Here is a 17,979-nt window from a genome sequence, read left to right on the forward strand (position 1 = left end):
CTTCCACAAGAGAAAACCTTAGCTTGCCCTATCATTCCCTAAATTCTTAAGTTTCGAATATATGATCTTCAGGTTGTTAGAAGGACTTACATTCCCTCAGAGGCTAAGGTGAATCCATTGAAGCATTAGAGGTGTTGTGTTGCAAACATGAATCATGAAATAGGTATTAGAGAGTAGGTTTTTAGGATATAGTGGTCAAGTAAATCTATGTATCCTGACCTCAAATAGTGGATTTTATATTAGAGGTCTTAGACCTTGTGGCCTTTTATTTCCATAATTAATGTAAGGGTTTTCCACAAAAAAAATCTATCTCTTGTGTGTGTTTGATTGTTTATTGATCATTCATAATTCCTTATAGGGTTTATTTATGTTAAAAAGGCTTAATTCCCACTCATAAGTTTAATTTGGATTAAAGTTCATTCAATCATTTTATTGTAATCTTTAAAATCCACCCATTCAACCCCTCTACGGGTGTTACGCTACTAGACATAGGTTTTTTCAATTGGTATAAGAGCAGGTTTCTTTAAATAAAAATCTTATTTTATCAATCCCACCAGTCCAATTTGGAACAACCAAGGTTTGGTACTCCTTTAAATACTATCATATTTTGATAGAATAACTATCCCCACTAGAAGGCCTTAATAGATTTATTTTTTTAAATGAAAGGAGAAATAGTTTGGAATGCAGTGGAATATTGATGGGAATCCTCATTGAAATTAGATGTGATTAAGAGATCTACTAGTGAATTGAAACTCAAACAAGAATGAGATAAAATTGATAATGAAGTGAAGACAATGCTTAAGCCTTTTTTTAGCATATTCAATGGGGTAAATCCTAATGAGTTTTGTAGGATAGCTACTTGTAAACGTACTAAGAAAGCATGAGGCATTCTTCAAGTAACTTATGAAGTCACTTCAACAGTGAAGTTGTTTAATTACAAATGTTGATCTCTAGGTATGAAAACATTAGGATGCAAGAGAATAAGACTTTCTTTTCATTTTATTTTGGAATTGAGTGATATTGTGAATTTTTTCTTTAACCTAGGAGAACAAAACCCTAACTTAAATAGTTAGAAAAATCTTGAGATCTCTTTTTTAGATGTTTAAGCCTAAGATCATTGCTATAAAGAACAACAAAGACATTGACTTTATGAGAGTAGATGAACTTGTTGGCTCTCTTCAGACCTATGAAATGACACTTCTAAATTCTCAAAAGCCTAAAGAGTTCGCTTTTAGGGTTTCTAAGAATTTTTTAAAAAAAAAAACTGAAAATCCTAAGGGGATAAGTAAGGGCAAACTTACTTACATGGTTAAACGTATTAAACAGGCCTTAAAACTTAATAAAAGATTTAATAAAAACCAAGGCTAAAAATAGGGAAAAATATTTGATAGGTTTTCTTAAAAAAAAAATAAGGAATTCTCTAAAGGCAAAAAGGTTGAGTGTTTTATTTGTGAAGGTTTGAGACATCTTTCTATTGATTTCCTAGTCTTAAAGACATTAAAAAAAAAAATTCATGCAGGCTACTTAAAGTGATTCCACGACTTCTAAGGATGCAAGGTATGGACAAAATGATTTTTTGGTTGCATATGTTGATTCTGAGCATGAGACTGATAGTGAGTGTGAGTATACTAATGAACAGAATGCTATTTTTCTTAAGAATATTGTTGTTGAATATTAAAGTTTGATTGAAAAATATTTGAAAACTCATAATGATCTTGACTTACAAAAATCTAAGATTGATTTCCTTAGAGAAGAAAAGATTAATTATTTTGAGAAAATTTGATTTCTTGAGTCTAAATATCAATCTCTCCTTGAGAGAAACAATATTCTAACTCAAGAAATTGAAAATAAAAGTCTTCTTCTTTTTCTAATGAGGCTTTTCATCTTAGGACTAAAGTGTTGGATGAAATTCTTGAAAAATGCAAGTCCTATGAAGACAAGAAAGGCTTAGGCTATATTAGCAAAACTGAGACTCCCACTAATAGAGACACAATTTTTGTTAAAGGTAAGAAGGAAACTCCTAATAATGTAGCCCATTTTAGCACACCTCCTCACTATACTTATTACAAGAAGTCTGGACAAACTCATGGTAGATGCTACAGTAGACTCTTTAAGGGGTATGGGTTCCATTTGAATAAGCTAGTGGGTGAGTCTAACTTTCTAAAAAAAAACAATCATATTTTGAATAAAGGTAAAAGAAAAATAATTAACACTAATCTTATGAATAAAGAAAACACCTTTAACACACTATCTAGAGTGAAGCAAACCTAGGCAAAGAAATAAGACCTCCATTTTCTCTAGAATAAGGGCTTAATTATGTCTGAATATATTCATTTAGATTCTCTTTGGAATATTCCAGTTCCTAAGAAATCTTTAGGAACTTCTATTTTTACTTAACTTATTGCTCTATAACCTATGACCATCTTTTATTGTTTTATCTTTTGTCCTAAAGCTATGTTCCATTTAGAAGTCCTTTCTTCTCATAGAATTTTAATTTTTAGTAATTTTTTGTGAGCTTGAGAGTAGGTTTCTTAGTTAGGGGAAACATACTCTCATATACGGTTCTAAAAGGGGAAGTCTCCTTGGTTTACCTATCTCAATAAATTCTATGATTGGTTCAAAGAACGTCTCGAGATTCAGGCGATTGCATATGATATAACTAGTAAATATGTTCCTCCTCATAGTTTGTCAATTAGGAAATAAATGTTTTTTTTTTTAAATTATCAAAGAAGATTATTTATTCATCAAGATAATTACTAATGTGTTAAAGAATACCTTTTTAGAAAATATTAAGTGAGAGAGGGTCATAGGCAAACCCATAGCCTCCAAGATTAAGCTCATCTTGATTTTGGACGCATCATCATCCTAAAGATGGTATGGCCCAAGGAATCAAGGGATATGGATTTTTCTTCTATGGAGAAGAATATATATATGTTTATAGTGAGAGTAGTCAATCCTGAAGATGGAAATCTTCACTTGGTAACATTGATGTTAAGGATCTTGGTTATACACTTAACTTGGATGTGAAACAGTAGAATCACCTCAAGTTATTCCATTTATACAATCTAAGGACTAAATTAAAAGGTATGTTAATTATTTCCTTAGGATAACCTTTTAAGTTTTAAGACAATGATTAATTAGAGAAGGTCCTTACCTTAGTAATAAGAATTAGTACTTGCTTAAAGTAGGCCTAATCTTTATGATACTAGGATACCTTGCAAAAAAACATGTAGTTTGAGAGCACTACATATTTACTAAACTTTACAACCCTGCCTTGAATGTTTGGCTCATTTTATTAATGGATGAAATTATTTTTTATTTGTTATGAATATCATGTCTTTACCTGATCACCTATATTCTCACTTTTGAGTTGGACCCTATCATAGACTAAAAAATAATCTAGATATAGTATTAATTATAAAGAAGCTATTTTAAGTAAAGCTTGTTATGCCTTTGTGAACAAACCTATCACAAAGAAAGAGCGGTATATCAAAATGTGTCTCATACTTAGGACTTTAGATAATTTGTTGTAACAACAAATGTCTATTACCACGATGTTTGATACTCTCTTTTTATTCTGAAAGGGATATTTGGTGAAAATGGAAAATTAGCTAGATAAACTACTTTTAGGACTATTATGAACAACAATTTTTAAATAATCATAAAGACCTTGCTAGATTCCTTCGGAATGGCTAAGGGGATTCTTAAATATCGTAGGGGTGCTCATATGGAAGTCAAAGGTTTTTCAAGCTCTTTTACGAAAGAGAATAAAAATAAACACCAAATAAGGAAAGCCCAAGATAAGGAATGAGAGAACAAACTTAGGGGCAATGTTTCATTTGTAACCCTTTGGGATAATGAAAAAGGAATGCCAGGATTACCCAAGGATAATTAGGTGCACATCATATTCTCATTGTTAAATATATCATAGTGGATTCATTCCAAGACCATTATGTGTAATTAATTATACGATATTAACCAAGAGAGAAGGTTGCATGATGGAGATATATGTTAGGAACCTAGATTTCCCTATTCTTTAACCCTAGATCGTATACATGCTTCTATACCCTAGGCTTCTCTAGAAATATATCTAAGCTGGAAACATGGCTTTAAAAACCATTTAAAGATATCTAAAGATAATAATAATAAAAAAACATGTTTTTGATTTGAATATTCCAGAATCAATTCATGTCCAATGAAGATCTTGAAAAACCACCATACAAGTCAATTGCCTAGCGCTTTATCTCCTAATCTCACTTTCAAAGGTGTAGGTACTAGAAAGTGTAGGATTTTCTCTCTAGAAGAATGCCTAGTGTTTCTAACTCTCTAAAAAAAGACTCTCTTTCTGGACGATGATTGATAAGAATGAAAGTGTTAACCTCTAAAGAGGTATTTATAAGGCTTTCTATGAGCTTAAGTGACTTAAACCCAAAAAGGGCTTCAGTCACCAAATCTAACCCACCTAAGTCCAAATTAATTAATTAGCCCATATAGGCTCTAATTAATTAATTAATTAGCTCAATTCAGAAAGATATGTCATGAGGTTTAGTACAACCTTATGTCTTTACCAAAACTACATTATGCACACTTACGATCTAGAAATCTAAAATCCTCAAAATAGATGTCTCTTTGTAATAAGGACTCGAGTGGAAACCATTGAGACCCATAGAAAAATACTAATTCCCTCAAAATTCAATTTTGAAGTTGATTCAATACTCCACTAAAGTGAATTAACTGCACTCCAGTATCTTATGTTATTACAACCAAAGATGAAAATATTGATAAATACGAATATATTGGTACTAAGATTTTAGAAGTATATAGGAAATATCGTTAAAATATCAATGGATATTTTGACAAAAATGTCAGTGGATATTTTGACAAAAATATCAATGGAACGGAAATTGTTCAAAATTCAAGGAAATACTTAGAAAAGCTTTAAAAAAAATGATAAAATAAGTAAAAATGCATATATTAAATTTATTTTGTAAATGTAATTGACATAGATATGATCAAATATAATATTTATCAATTTTTTTTAGATAAAAATTAGCTTAAATTCCTTAAATATATTTATATTCAATTTTTAAAAAATTTTAAAACTCTTTTATTAAAACATGTTTTCTTACATTTTAAATAAAAAATTAAATGGATTTATATAAAATATTTTATTTGAGATTTAATTTCTAAAATTTTATTAATAATTTGTGGTGACAACTTTTTGCTATTAACATTAATTTATTTAAATAATTATATTTATTGAAACTTATATTAATAATTCATCTTATCAAATTAAATTTACTTATAAAATATTAGAACTTCATTAATTTATTTTTTATATTTTAGCAATTTTCAATAAATTTATATTTTTAATATTTTAAGATAAAAAAATTAAAATTAAATAAAATGAAAATGATAAATATAAAAAAATTAACATGAAGTGATACTATTTTTTTTTAAAAAAAAATAGAATTAATGAGCTAAATTTAAAAATAATTAAAAATAAAACGACAATATAAATTAAAAGAGTAATATAAATTTGAAATAGAAGATAAATTAGAAAAAAATAATTATTACAAAGGCAAAAAATTGCGGTTTTTGAAAAATTGCCGAAAAGTAAAATAAAAAAATCGTTGAACTTTTTGTTATTTTTTGCGGCGACTCCTCGCTCAGGTGTGTATGTAGTAGACTTGTGATTTTTCATTGAAATTTTGGCCCAACATCGATATATCAACGACATTTCACCAATTTGTCTCACATTTTGGCGATTTTTCTCCCAATCAATAATTGGTGATTGATTTCATTTTGGCCGATAAATAAATGGTGACTAATTTCATTTCAACCACCTTCGATATATGATATTTAGTTGATATTTCGACGAAATTTCTCGATTTTTTAATCCATGATTACAACGAAGCAAATGCTCAAGTGTGTGACCTACTATTCACTATATGCAGACTTCCCATGAACTAGTATTCATTATCTAACAAATTAGTGTTATCACCTATCAAGATTACTTCTCAAATCCTTAAATTCCTTATCCTAATTATTATGTGATCAATTGATATACTCCAACTTTAAAGAGCACGTGTCAAATTTCCTCTAAGGAAATGCTACGACTATAGTCTTTTAGATCACATGTCCTTTGAATCACCAAAAAGGACACACTGTCTCGATCTCATGAGATATAATGGTGACTCTATTGAGAATATCGGTTGTCACCAACCTTCATCAATAATAACTCAATTTTTAGGGATATATAACAACTTTAAGGTTTCATCCATAGGTCAATGCCTTTTGTTGACTTTATAGGCTCAATACTATCTCAAGGTTGAGAGTCGATGTAATATAATAGCTTAGTGAATCATGACAATTGATAGTCTTGCATCATGATTCAATGTAAGTCATGTCCAATTTTTATCCATACACACTAGTGTACTAACCATGGGATACCTATCATGATGACCAAAATAAATCATCCTTCAAATTATAAGTTAGTACACTCCTAACGCATTTGAGTCATGTACAATATAAGCAATAAGGGTGTGAATGCTCAAACAAGTCATTAATGCATATGGAATGATAAAAGAGAAATCAAGAATCGTAAATAAATAAATTTATAAATGAATCTTAAATTTGTTGCATCACATCATGCTTTCTAGGGTTTATCCCAACAAACTCCTACTAACCCTCAAGTGATATTTCCTCTGAATGTGCTTACCTTTCCGATGGTTTTTTGGTTCTTTAGATTATGCCACCACCCCTCTATTATCACAAAACAATACCAAGGGTAATACAAAAAGGGTACTACCCTAAGTCCCATCGAGAACTTTCGAAGACAAACTGCTTCTTTGGTTGCTTTAGAAGCAACAACATACTTGACTTCCATAGTGGAGTTAGCAATATAGGATTGCTTCACACTTCTTCAACTAGCATTCCCACCACCTAGAGTGAAAACAAACCTAGAAGTAGACTTACGAGAGTCTCTATCGGACTGAAAGTTAGAATCTATGTACCTAAGGGGTAAAAACTCATCATAATGATACACTAGCATATAATCTCTCATTCTCTGAAGATACTTGAGTATATGCTTTACTATTATCCAATGATCCATGCCCGGATTGGACTGATATCTACTCACCATCCTTATAGCAAAGCAAATGTTCAGTTTAGTACATAGCATCACATATAAAAGGTTACTCACTGTTGAAGCATAAGGTGGCAGTGATCCTAAGAAAGAGAAACTCTATGCCTAAAAGTTAGTAAACCTTTCTTAGAATCCTGCATCACATATTTAACCAAAATCTTGTCAATGTAGGTGGCCTAAGACAACCTATTCTTGCGATCCTAAAAGACCTTGATCCCAAGTATATTGTGCCTCATCTGAATCTTTCATCTAGAATTGAGTAGATAGCAAGATCTTGACTGATGATAATAACCCCACATCATTCCCAATGCATAATGTCATCAATGTTCAAGACCAAAAACACCACCATGCTTCATTGTGTCTTCTTATACACACAAGGCTCATCCTCATTTTGATCAAAATCACTAATCTTGATGGCATAATCAAAACAATTATTTCATGAGCAAGATGTTTGTTTTAATCCATAAATGGATTTATGCAACTTGCACATAGTGTGCCATTTGCTATAATCTATTTGGTTGCATCATATATGTTGGAATTGATCCCCTAAAAGCAAGACATGATGTACCAAAGTTAGATTTAACTATTCCCTTGCTATCATTTTGGTGTATTGACGTTGATTTGAGCATTCAACTTATGTCTCTTACATTGTACATGACTTAGGTACATTAGGAATTACACAAAAGATATGAGTAATTTATAAGTAGATAAGTTGTTCATAGTCAATTCATGGATTTGAGCAATCCAATAAAAACTATAATGCACCACCTCCTAATTGGAGGGATGGCTTGTCTTGGCCATCGTAATGGGTTTCCCATGGTGAGTGCAATAATGTATGTGATGCACACTAGATAGGACCTACGGTGAATCATGATGCAAGGCTATCAATTGTCATGATTCACCAAGCTACTATACAACATGGATTCTCAACCTTTAGGATATTGAGTCTATACCAAAATCAATAAGAGACTTTAATTTATGGGTGAGAACCTAAAGTGGTCATATATCCCTATGAATTGGATTACTATTGATGGAAGTTGATGGCAACAGGTATTCTCAATAGAGGCACCCTGATACCTCATGAGATTGAACTTAGGTGATCCAAAGGACATGTGATTATGAAATCTATGGCCATAGTGATTTTTTTTTTTTAGTGGAATTTGATATATACTTCTTGGAGTTAGAGTATGTCAATTCATCACATAATAAGTAGGATCTATAACTTAAGGATTTAAGAGGTAATCTTGATAAGTGATAGCACTACCTTGTTAGATTACGGACATTAGTTCATAGAGAGTCTGCATATAGTGGATAGTAGGTCATGAACCCAAACATTTGGTGTCTTATTGTAATATACATAAGGTACTAGAGTGCAATTGACTCTATTAAGTGGGATGTTCAGTCAATTTCATAATTTGATTCTAAGGGAGTTAGTACTCCTATGGGTCCTAGTGGTCTCTACTTTGAGCTCATATTCCTTGATGACATGGTTTATAAAGGTTTAATGAGTTTTTAGTTAACTTTTGTGCATAAGGATATTTTGGTAATTACGCAAGGTTGTACAGGGATAAATGAGTGGTATCTCTAGATTGAGCTAATTGATTAATTAGGGTATTGTATAGTTAATTAATCAATTAGCAACCTTTTTAGGCTAAGTTAAGTTCCCAAGCTCATGGTGGGCTTAAATCACTTAAACCTAGTAGGAAACCTATAAATATCCCTTTATGGGTTAGGGTTTTTATGTCTTGCCATTTTCTCTCTACAGTCCAAAAAGAGAACCCTAGTCTCCACCCTTGAGATCTCCATCATCTCAATGCCTAGATACAAGGAAAAGTCATCAGGCAAAAGATTATGGTGTTTACAAGATCCATTATAACTTTGGAGTTATCTACATCGATTAGAATCGATCAAAGAACATTCCAATTAAAAGGTATGTGACTTTATTCTCTAGATCTATGATTTTTATGGTATCAATATTGGTTTTTGAATACTTGGTTTTTCACTACGATAGATTTAGAGAGCTTAGAACAAATTTTCATGCACCCTATGAGATTCAAAGCATGGGAACAAAATGATCCAGTGTTTGCAACACGATTAAAGGTCAATCGTTCCTCTAGATAAGCTCAGAAACACCAACCATCACCTATTGAGCATTTAATGCCCAATGGTTAGTTAATCGATCAAATTAGAGTTTGACCAGTTGACGTTGTTCTATGTCTTTTTAGGTTCTCGAGCTAAAAACCTATAAATTAAATAGCTCTCCATTGCATTTATTGACAATTGTAATCAATTGAAAAACCTCTTTTTTCTCATATTTAGAGCTCTTCTTTCAAAGTGCATTAATTTCCTATTTACATATTCTAGAGTGCACCTCAAAATCCCTTCTAGTTTTCTCTTGTATTGTAAGTTATATTTGTTTTAGAATTGGAAGCATTAAAACCCTCTTTATCTATTTATTTTGAGTGAAGAGACTTCAAGTAGACAAGGTACTTGTAGGGATTATAAGTATCCATTGGAGTTGGTGAATTCAATTATAAAGTTTGAAGGCTTGTGTCAAAAGCCTTGATAGTGGAACACTCACTCAATTAGGAGGTTGAGGAGAGTGTACATAGATGGCTTGTTGAACTACTATAAAAAGAGTTTGCACGTTTCTTCTTCCTATCTTTTACTTAACTATAATCTTACTTGTTAATAACTTACCTTTTCCTAAAGTTTTTAACACCCAATTCAATCCAACCACCACCCTCCTCCCACCCCTTTCTTTCCATGGGTGATTTAGTTAATCTAATTAGCCTTTTTTTTCACTATATAATGCATTTTTAATCAATAAACATGGTATGGATGCTAGGATCTTCAAAACCCTTGGCTTGCTTAATACATACCTCGTCCCTTAAAACTCTATTTAAAAATGCACTTTTTACATCCATTTGGTATAACTTGAAATTTAATGAGTTATCGTTTGAGAAGAAACCCAATGTCATTTTCTTATATGATTCACACCATGAAAATGCACTAAAAAGTCTTATATTCACCTTATTGCCTTTATTGTAAATTTTATCTTATTCCTCCTTAGGTTTAGTTTTACTAATTGATCTTCCATTTTTGTCCACTATAGAGGGAAGCAACCATATTTCACTGAATTCCAAATCATTTTAACTTTCAACAAGGATAATTATTCTCATAAGAAAACAGACATTTAATGGATGATTTAACTCTTTGAGATTACATGAGTAAACAATTTAAGTAGCATGAATAGAAATTTAATTTTTAGAATTTAACATGTTCTAATATTAATTGAAAATATATTCTTGATTCACAAAACTACCTAGAGAGGATGAATAAGTAGTCCAAACTATTTATTATGTCAAATTGTGAGATTTAATCCAATTTCTTTTATATTCTAAATAATTTAATATTCAAGATTTTCTTTCAAGAAGAATTAGGAATATAATAATAATCAATCCACACTCTAGATATACAAGGAAACCATAGGTTACACAACTGCAAATAAAATACACTAAATATGAAAAAAAGATACACGATTTATTTTTTACTTGAATGCACTGATTTTAAAAGATTTTATATTGATCAACACATACACATTTCTTTCATGTCCTTGATGAAGTATCTTGTGCTCCTTAACATACCACCTCAACTCCACCATGCCTTGCCATTGGAAGGACTTTAAGAATGAGTTCTTGAAAGGCATGAGTTTAAAGTTTTAAGTAGAGTAATTTAAGTCTAAAAAGTAGGTTCTTGTACAGAAATCCAAGAAGACTTATTTAGAGTAAGTTTGGGAAATTAAAAAAAAAATAGAAAAGGAAAAATGCCACCATTCAAATGTGGAGAAATCCGAAGACTTATTTATGAATTAGTGCATAAATAGAATACAATTACCAATCAAATCGTAGGCACTAGGAGATACAAAGGTATCAACCTCCAAATGTAATCAAAAAAGGAAGAATCGAAGACAAAGGTAAAAAACTGAGAGATCACAAACACGAGGTATCAACACGCTTAAACATACTGTAGAAGATTGTGATAGGATGATTCACAGTCTTGCCTCCATTCAAATGCCATTAAATGCAGCTGTATGAATTATTGAATTTGAGCGTAGGCCTAGGCTTCTAGAAAGAATATATTTGTACAATTCTTGTGGCTCCTGAACCTAGCAATCCCAGCATGCTTCCAACAGAAAGCAAAAAAGTTGAAGCAACACCGTGGCAGGGTTTCCAAAGACACTTTCACTTCACTCTGGGTTTGATTTTGACCATAATATTCTTCTTCTTCTTTTTATTACTACCCTTTTTTAAAAAAGGGGAAAGGAAAAAAGACCCATGTCTTAGTGCCTAAGCTAGTCTACTTAGTTTTCTTTTTATCATCGTGATGTCCTTTATTTATTGAAAATTTGAATTTTGAAAGATTCATATTCTTATATGTCAAATAGGTTACAATTGTTTAAATATTCAGGCCGCCATTAAGGTTAAAAAGCATAGAATTCCGGGAGTGTCATACTGATCAGAAGAAACTGAGAGAAAAAGAAAAGGGGCACTAGCTTTGGTCTGACAGGTAGTCCTCTGATAAATGTAACTGGCCCCATACTGTAACATCCTACAACTGTTGTTAATGTCATGGTTCTTAGTAGTATAGCTGAGGCTCTTGGCCTAGCTAGGTGAGAGAATCATGCATGTAAATTAAAGAGGACTAGGCCTGTAATGGAACATCACAAATTGGGGTTACATGTATCAATTCACATGCATGCTCATTAAAACATATGTCTTGCTTTATCGTCAGCCGTCTTTGTTGTTTTCTGTTTTTACTATCAAGACTTTTCTAGGGAAAAAAAAAATAACAAGCAGAAGAAGAAGAAGAATGAAAGCAGCATTTAAACCAAAAACTCCTTTGGCATGTTTTTAACGTTTTGTTTTGAAAATTCTCTGAAAAGGGATTCTTTCTAAACCAAGCCACTTCTAGAAATATAAATAAACTGAAAAAACTAAAAGAAGCAAAGCAAATGCAATAGCAATTGGAAATGTCATGTTGGGGTGCAACAATTCTTCGTTGTTAAGTTCCGGGATAAGTTACTCAAATGATAATATTCGAATGCCATAAAAAATCATACCGATTAGTTTTAGAAGAGATAGTCAAAACCCGATTCAAGATTATCCACATTAGTCAAATATGTTCATTTCCTAACAATTCTCAAGGATCCTCAAGGGATTCAAGAAGTGTAAGTGATCAACAAGAGACTAATTGTGGTTCTTGAAGGATTAACAGGAGAGAATAAGTTGAAAAACTCTTCCAATTAATTTGTAAGTGGTCTTTACAAGTCATTAGAACTGCATGCCTGCCTTAAGGGCTTGACAACGAGAGACGTGAACCAGTAGAATGCTGTAGTATATCTGCTTCTGGAATGGCTTTTCTTTATCCTTTGGCGTCTCCAGAAAACAATAATTATAGTTCCCAAGATCAGCCACCATATATCACTAGCAAATTGAATATTATTGAACCCCTACTGAGATTCTTAATAAGATCCTTTTTCAGCTCATTGCCAAATGGGTAAACCCTAGATGAATGTTCTTGTTCTCCTGGTTAAATTTAAAAAGGCCCAGTTCCAAACATCTCATTCACTGGATAACCCGGTGTCTCTTTGCTCCATTTACACCCACCAGGAATGCGCAAGCCCCACAGAAGCCCTGTGGTTGGTATATAGAAGGAAAATCAATGCGACTTAACAGCTTCCATGCCTAACAAACAAAATGATCCTCGAGTCCTGAAGGCCCCATATAGTTTGACCACTGATGCAACACCAGTTTAAACTGGGTGGCAGATTAGTTTTCTTGAGTTTTACCGTGTAGGTATGAATGAGCCATGGAAAAGTGCCCTCTGAACTGTTAGTTTTCCAGTAGTAGAGTTGGAAAGCCCAAACCCAACAACCTTAGGTCTAATTGAGTTTTAATAGCTAGAATTAGTTATAAGATCGATGCATGTTGTGAGAAACCAAAAAACTAGAACCCTACAAAGGGGAGCTTTCTTTGCTTGCTAGGTCATGACGGAGCCTTGTTTCACACATCAAATAGAGCACTTGATCATCAACTCCTATGCTGTAAATCCCCGCAGTAAACACAACTGTAACTAACACATTAGTTAGTACTTTAACATGCTAGGTTCTTCTTTACAACCCAAAAGCTTAGGCAGATAATGAACGGCTTCTGCAACAGTTGACTCCATGGCTGTGTACTTTCAGGATGTCTACACTGCCCCCCGTCGTAAAGTGCTAGCTAACCCATATCGGTGATGCTTCGGTCATGCCTATGGTGCAGACCTCTCCCCAACTCATGAACTCCTTCTATTGCTGCAGAATCCTGTAGGAATTCAGTCTGTGTTGAATTGGAAGTTACCGTTACGTGGTCATTGAAAGACTTTGGAATGGAACTGGAGAACTAAACTTCTTGAATAATTTCTTTTGCTAAGTACACTCAAGCTTTTAGCCTTTATTGCTTTTATAGTAGTGTTACATTGAGCTATCTAACTGTAACAATGTTTAACAAATCATCTAACTCTTAACAACTTTTCTAACTTCTTAAGATGCTTAACTAATACCAGCTAGCTAGGATGCTTGAATCTTCAGTTTAACAAATCATCTAACTCTTAACAGCTTTCCTAACTTCTTAAGATGCTTAACTAATATCAGTTAGAATGCTTTAATCTTCAGTTATCTTCTTGCAGTCTATCAGTATTATCAAGAAGATCCAAAACCGATAGTCCTGATAATCAACACCATTATTATCAACCGGAGAAGTTAACAAGATCATCAAGATTGGGTGTCCATCCTCATTAATCAGATGTAGTAATTACATTTGATGTTCGAAATATGCATTGATTTCTTAACAATGTGAAATGCGATGCCAGAAGTGTCAGAAAAGATTAAAGATAGTAGCAAAGGGAAAAAGAAAGATGTTAAAAATTAGGGAGAAGTGAAAAGTGATCCTCAAGTGTAATGCAGAGTGGAATATGAAGAAAAGAGGAGTTGAGCCTCCGTTTTCAGCAACCCACTACCTTCCATTTCCAAATCAAGCAGAGAAGTGACACCAACTGAATCTCTTTACTTGAAATGACCTCTACCACTAACACTCTTTGTTTGTTCCATTGTGGTGGAGTTCCTTTATACCTCATCTCTTCCTTAAAATATCTCCAAAAATAGTTCATGTGTGAAAGGCTAAGTTGGGAAGGTTCTAAACATCAAACCCAGGAATTTCTACTTTTAATTTACCCTAAATACAAAAGGTCACCATGTTTTTTCCCAGTTCAGCATGTCTCAACAGGACCTGCACAAGTTCTGGCTTTCTTTTAAATAAAAAAATGAAAAGCTCAGAACAGGAGAGAGTAGTTTAGTGGAGACCCACAATTTAATTTATTTTTCCATTTCAAACACTGGAATAAAATAATCACATGATATTACTGTAGGAAAAGAGAGAGAGAGCGAGCGGGGGTGTGGTGGTCAAATCATCTGTTTCTTTCTCATATTCCAAAACATCCCTCTTTCCGTCTAGTTGCTTAGCCAATAATGCACACACCCTATCTAACCGGGGGGAGAGAGAGAAAGACATACGCACATAGGAAAGGCTATTTATTGTAATTTAATGGATAATGCTAATTAAGCTTTTTCTTGATGTTCACCTTTTTTTAACCTTCTATTTTATTCCACTTCTCTTGAGACTCGTAGATCTGAAGAAGCCAAGAGTGCTTCTCCGCCCTATAAATAAGGGCTTCTAGTTCAATGAATAATCAGAAGCCTTCCAAGAGACCGAGAGTTCTAGTCTTGTCCAGTCCCACAGGCTCTCCTCTTCTCTCCTCTCTCTCTCTCTCTCTCTCTCTCATATGGCAAGAATGTCAGATCCTCTTATTGTTGGTAGAGTGATTGGGGATGTTGTTGATTCTTTCTGCTCTACTGTTAAAATGACTGTCACTTACAACTCCAACAAGCAAGTCTACAACGGACATGAGCTATTTCCTTCCTCGGTAACCATTAAACCTAAGATTGAAGTTGAAGGTGGTGATATGAGATCCTTCTTTACACTGGTATAACTTTTATACCCTTCTTCTCCTTTTATTATATACTTCTATCTCATTGGTGAATTTTTTTAAATTATTCTTTATTGCAGATTATGACAGACCCTGATGTTCCCGGCCCCAGCGACCCATATCTGAGGGAGCACTTGCACTGGTATACCTTGAATATCCCCAAAAAAATTCTAAAAGAGAAATGCTTTAGCAAAAAGGAGAAAGAGAGAGAGAGAGAGAGAGAGCCAGACCACATCTAGGGTTCAATCGTGTGTCCTATTTTTTTATTAGGGAAAATGGCCATCAAGGGATGGTGTCGTTAATTAGCATAGACCCATCTGAAAAATCATGGCCATGCACTTCTTACTATTCAAAAATAATATCCTTATTTAAACAAAATCCACACCCACCAATCAACAACATACAAACCATAAAATTTCTTTTTGGAGGAACAATATCACATGTACAAAACCTAAATTCTTTTGAAGGCACAACAAGACACAAACCCTATTCCTTCTTTCTTTCTTTCTCTCTCTCTCTCTTTCTTTCTCTCTTTTTTAAGGCATATAAGAAGCCTATATTTTGCATAGAAATGATAGAAGTTACTTACTATTGGTATTGGGTGAACGAACTTGCAGGATAGTCACAGATATCCCAGGCACCACTGATTCCACATTTGGTAAGTCTTACTCATCCATACAGAGGGGGAGAGAGAGAGAGATCATGTGGTGAAAAGACTGAATGACTGACTGACTTTCTTTGTGGGTTTTCCCTTGAATAACACAGGAAGGGAGATAGTGAACTATGAAATGCCAAGGCCAAATATAGGGATCCACAGGTTTGTATTTCTTCTTTTTAAGCAGAAACGCCGACAAACAGTCAACCCACCTTCTTCAAGGGACCGTTTCAGTACTCGAAATTTTGCAGAAGAAAACGAGCTTGGTCCTCCTGTAGCTGCTGTATTCTTCAATGCCCAAAGGGAAACAGCTGCAAGAAAACGTTAAAAATCTAGTAAAGAAACAGACCCGAGTCCCAGAGGTCAACTTGATTGAAAGCTACACTGTATTCGGATTTGCAGCCTCATGGGTTTGCTAAATAAACCAGTGGAGTGTTTGTTTTAGAACTTCAATAACCAACGGGAAGATCAGGTCTCCCTCGCTTAATTACTATTGTACTACTGTTGTTTAACGTTTGTGTAGTAACTGTGTGCCATTAGTTTGAGAATCAGAAAAACAAAGTTCCACTGTTTAAGGTTAAGGCCTTTGTCCCTTCACTGTACAACTGCTCTCTCTCTCTCACTCATGTGCGTGTCTTCATTCGGTGATGACACCTAGTCCCTCCTTTTCAATTCACTTTCTCACTTTTCGCACTGTTGAAATCCCTCAATTTTAACTTTCTTGTCTCTAGTAATTTGATACAGATGTTAACAGTTTACACAGCCTGCACCCATCAATAGCCCACAGCCTTCATGGATGACGTTTTAGCTTTTATGGGTCATTTCTCTGTTTTCCAAATTTTCCACTCGCCTACTATAGGAAATGCTTAGTTACCATATTTTCCACTCACCCACTATAGGAAATGCTTAGTTTACCATATTTTTTGGCCTAGGCCTCACTTCTATCTCTTTCAGGTTATTCTCATTTTACCATATTTTCCACCCCACCTATTATGGGTAAGCCCATTTTTCCCTATTTTTTGGCCTAGACCTAGCTTCTATGCATTTTCAGCAGGTAATTCTCATTTTACTATATACGGATTTTCCAGCCGATTCTTTGGTACTTCCCTGCAGTTTCTTTTTACACCGATCAAACTTGGCAGCAGTTCTAATCCTAACCCTAACCCTAACCATAATCCTTCACTTAATTGATTTTTCTTTGGATCAATGGAACCACACCCTTTTACTTCTGCAGTCATATATATATATAGATGCTGCATAAATTAATATTTTTAAATGGAATTAATGAAGCAAGGTTAGACTTCATAAAGAATTAGGCTATGTTTGGTTCCTACCAAGTACCAAGAAAAGAAAAAATATGCTAAGAAAAATAATTTTTTTTATGTTTAGTTTCATTATGGAAAATACAAAATCAAATTAAATATAATTCAAATTTGTCAAAAATTTATGCATTTTAAACTCATTTAATGTTTATATAATTAGGAAAATAAGTTAAATAAATTTGAAGAATGATTTTTTTATTTTTTTTACTTTTTCTTTCCTTCTATTTTTCTTTTTATTTTTTTTTCTCACGTTTTTCCTCAAAATTTCCGGAACCAAACATAACTTAGATTTACGATTTTGTGAAAATTATTTCCCAATAGGGTTATATCAGTGAACCCTTATTAATTGGATGGATATGAGAATTATGTAGATTCAAGCATGGGTCTGTATCAACAAATATATCAATGCCTGACAACAACACTAAAGTATGGATAAAATTATTGAAATGGTCATTTAATTTGTAAACAAATATGATGGATATCACATGGAATCATTAAGATTCAAAATACATGCAACAATGTACCATTTGTGGTTAAAATATTTACTATGAAGTGTAGAAATGAAGTACAAATTAAGTCAATATTTACTATTATATGCAATTTTGAGAAAAATTATAAAATTTTCAAAAAATGTACTGGAGATATTTCCCACATGGAACTATAAAATTTATATATATGTGAAGAAAAGATATGTTCATCCATACTTTTTAAGACCACAATATTTGAGATATGATCAATTTTTTAATCATTGACTACTGAGGGGACTTGAC

General features: G+C 33.0%; 1 protein-coding gene across 1 annotated transcript; it reads left to right on the forward strand.

Moving 5' to 3' along the window:
* The first annotated feature begins 14,985 nt into the window (after positions 1-14,985).
* LOC117916810 (CEN-like protein 2) lies at positions 14,986-16,449 on the forward strand. Its single transcript, XM_034832991.1, has 4 exons — positions 14,986-15,229; positions 15,313-15,374; positions 15,850-15,890; positions 15,998-16,449. Exons 1-4 carry the CDS (start codon positions 15,029-15,031, stop codon positions 16,213-16,215), a joined length of 522 nt encoding a protein of 173 aa, XP_034688882.1. The 5' UTR covers positions 14,986-15,028; the 3' UTR covers positions 16,216-16,449.
* Positions 16,450-17,979: the final 1,530 nt, after the last annotated feature.

This window comes from Vitis riparia, chromosome 6, assembly GCF_004353265.1.
Source record: "Vitis riparia cultivar Riparia Gloire de Montpellier isolate 1030 chromosome 6, EGFV_Vit.rip_1.0, whole genome shotgun sequence".
Lineage (NCBI taxonomy): Eukaryota > Viridiplantae > Streptophyta > Magnoliopsida > Vitales > Vitaceae > Vitis > Vitis riparia.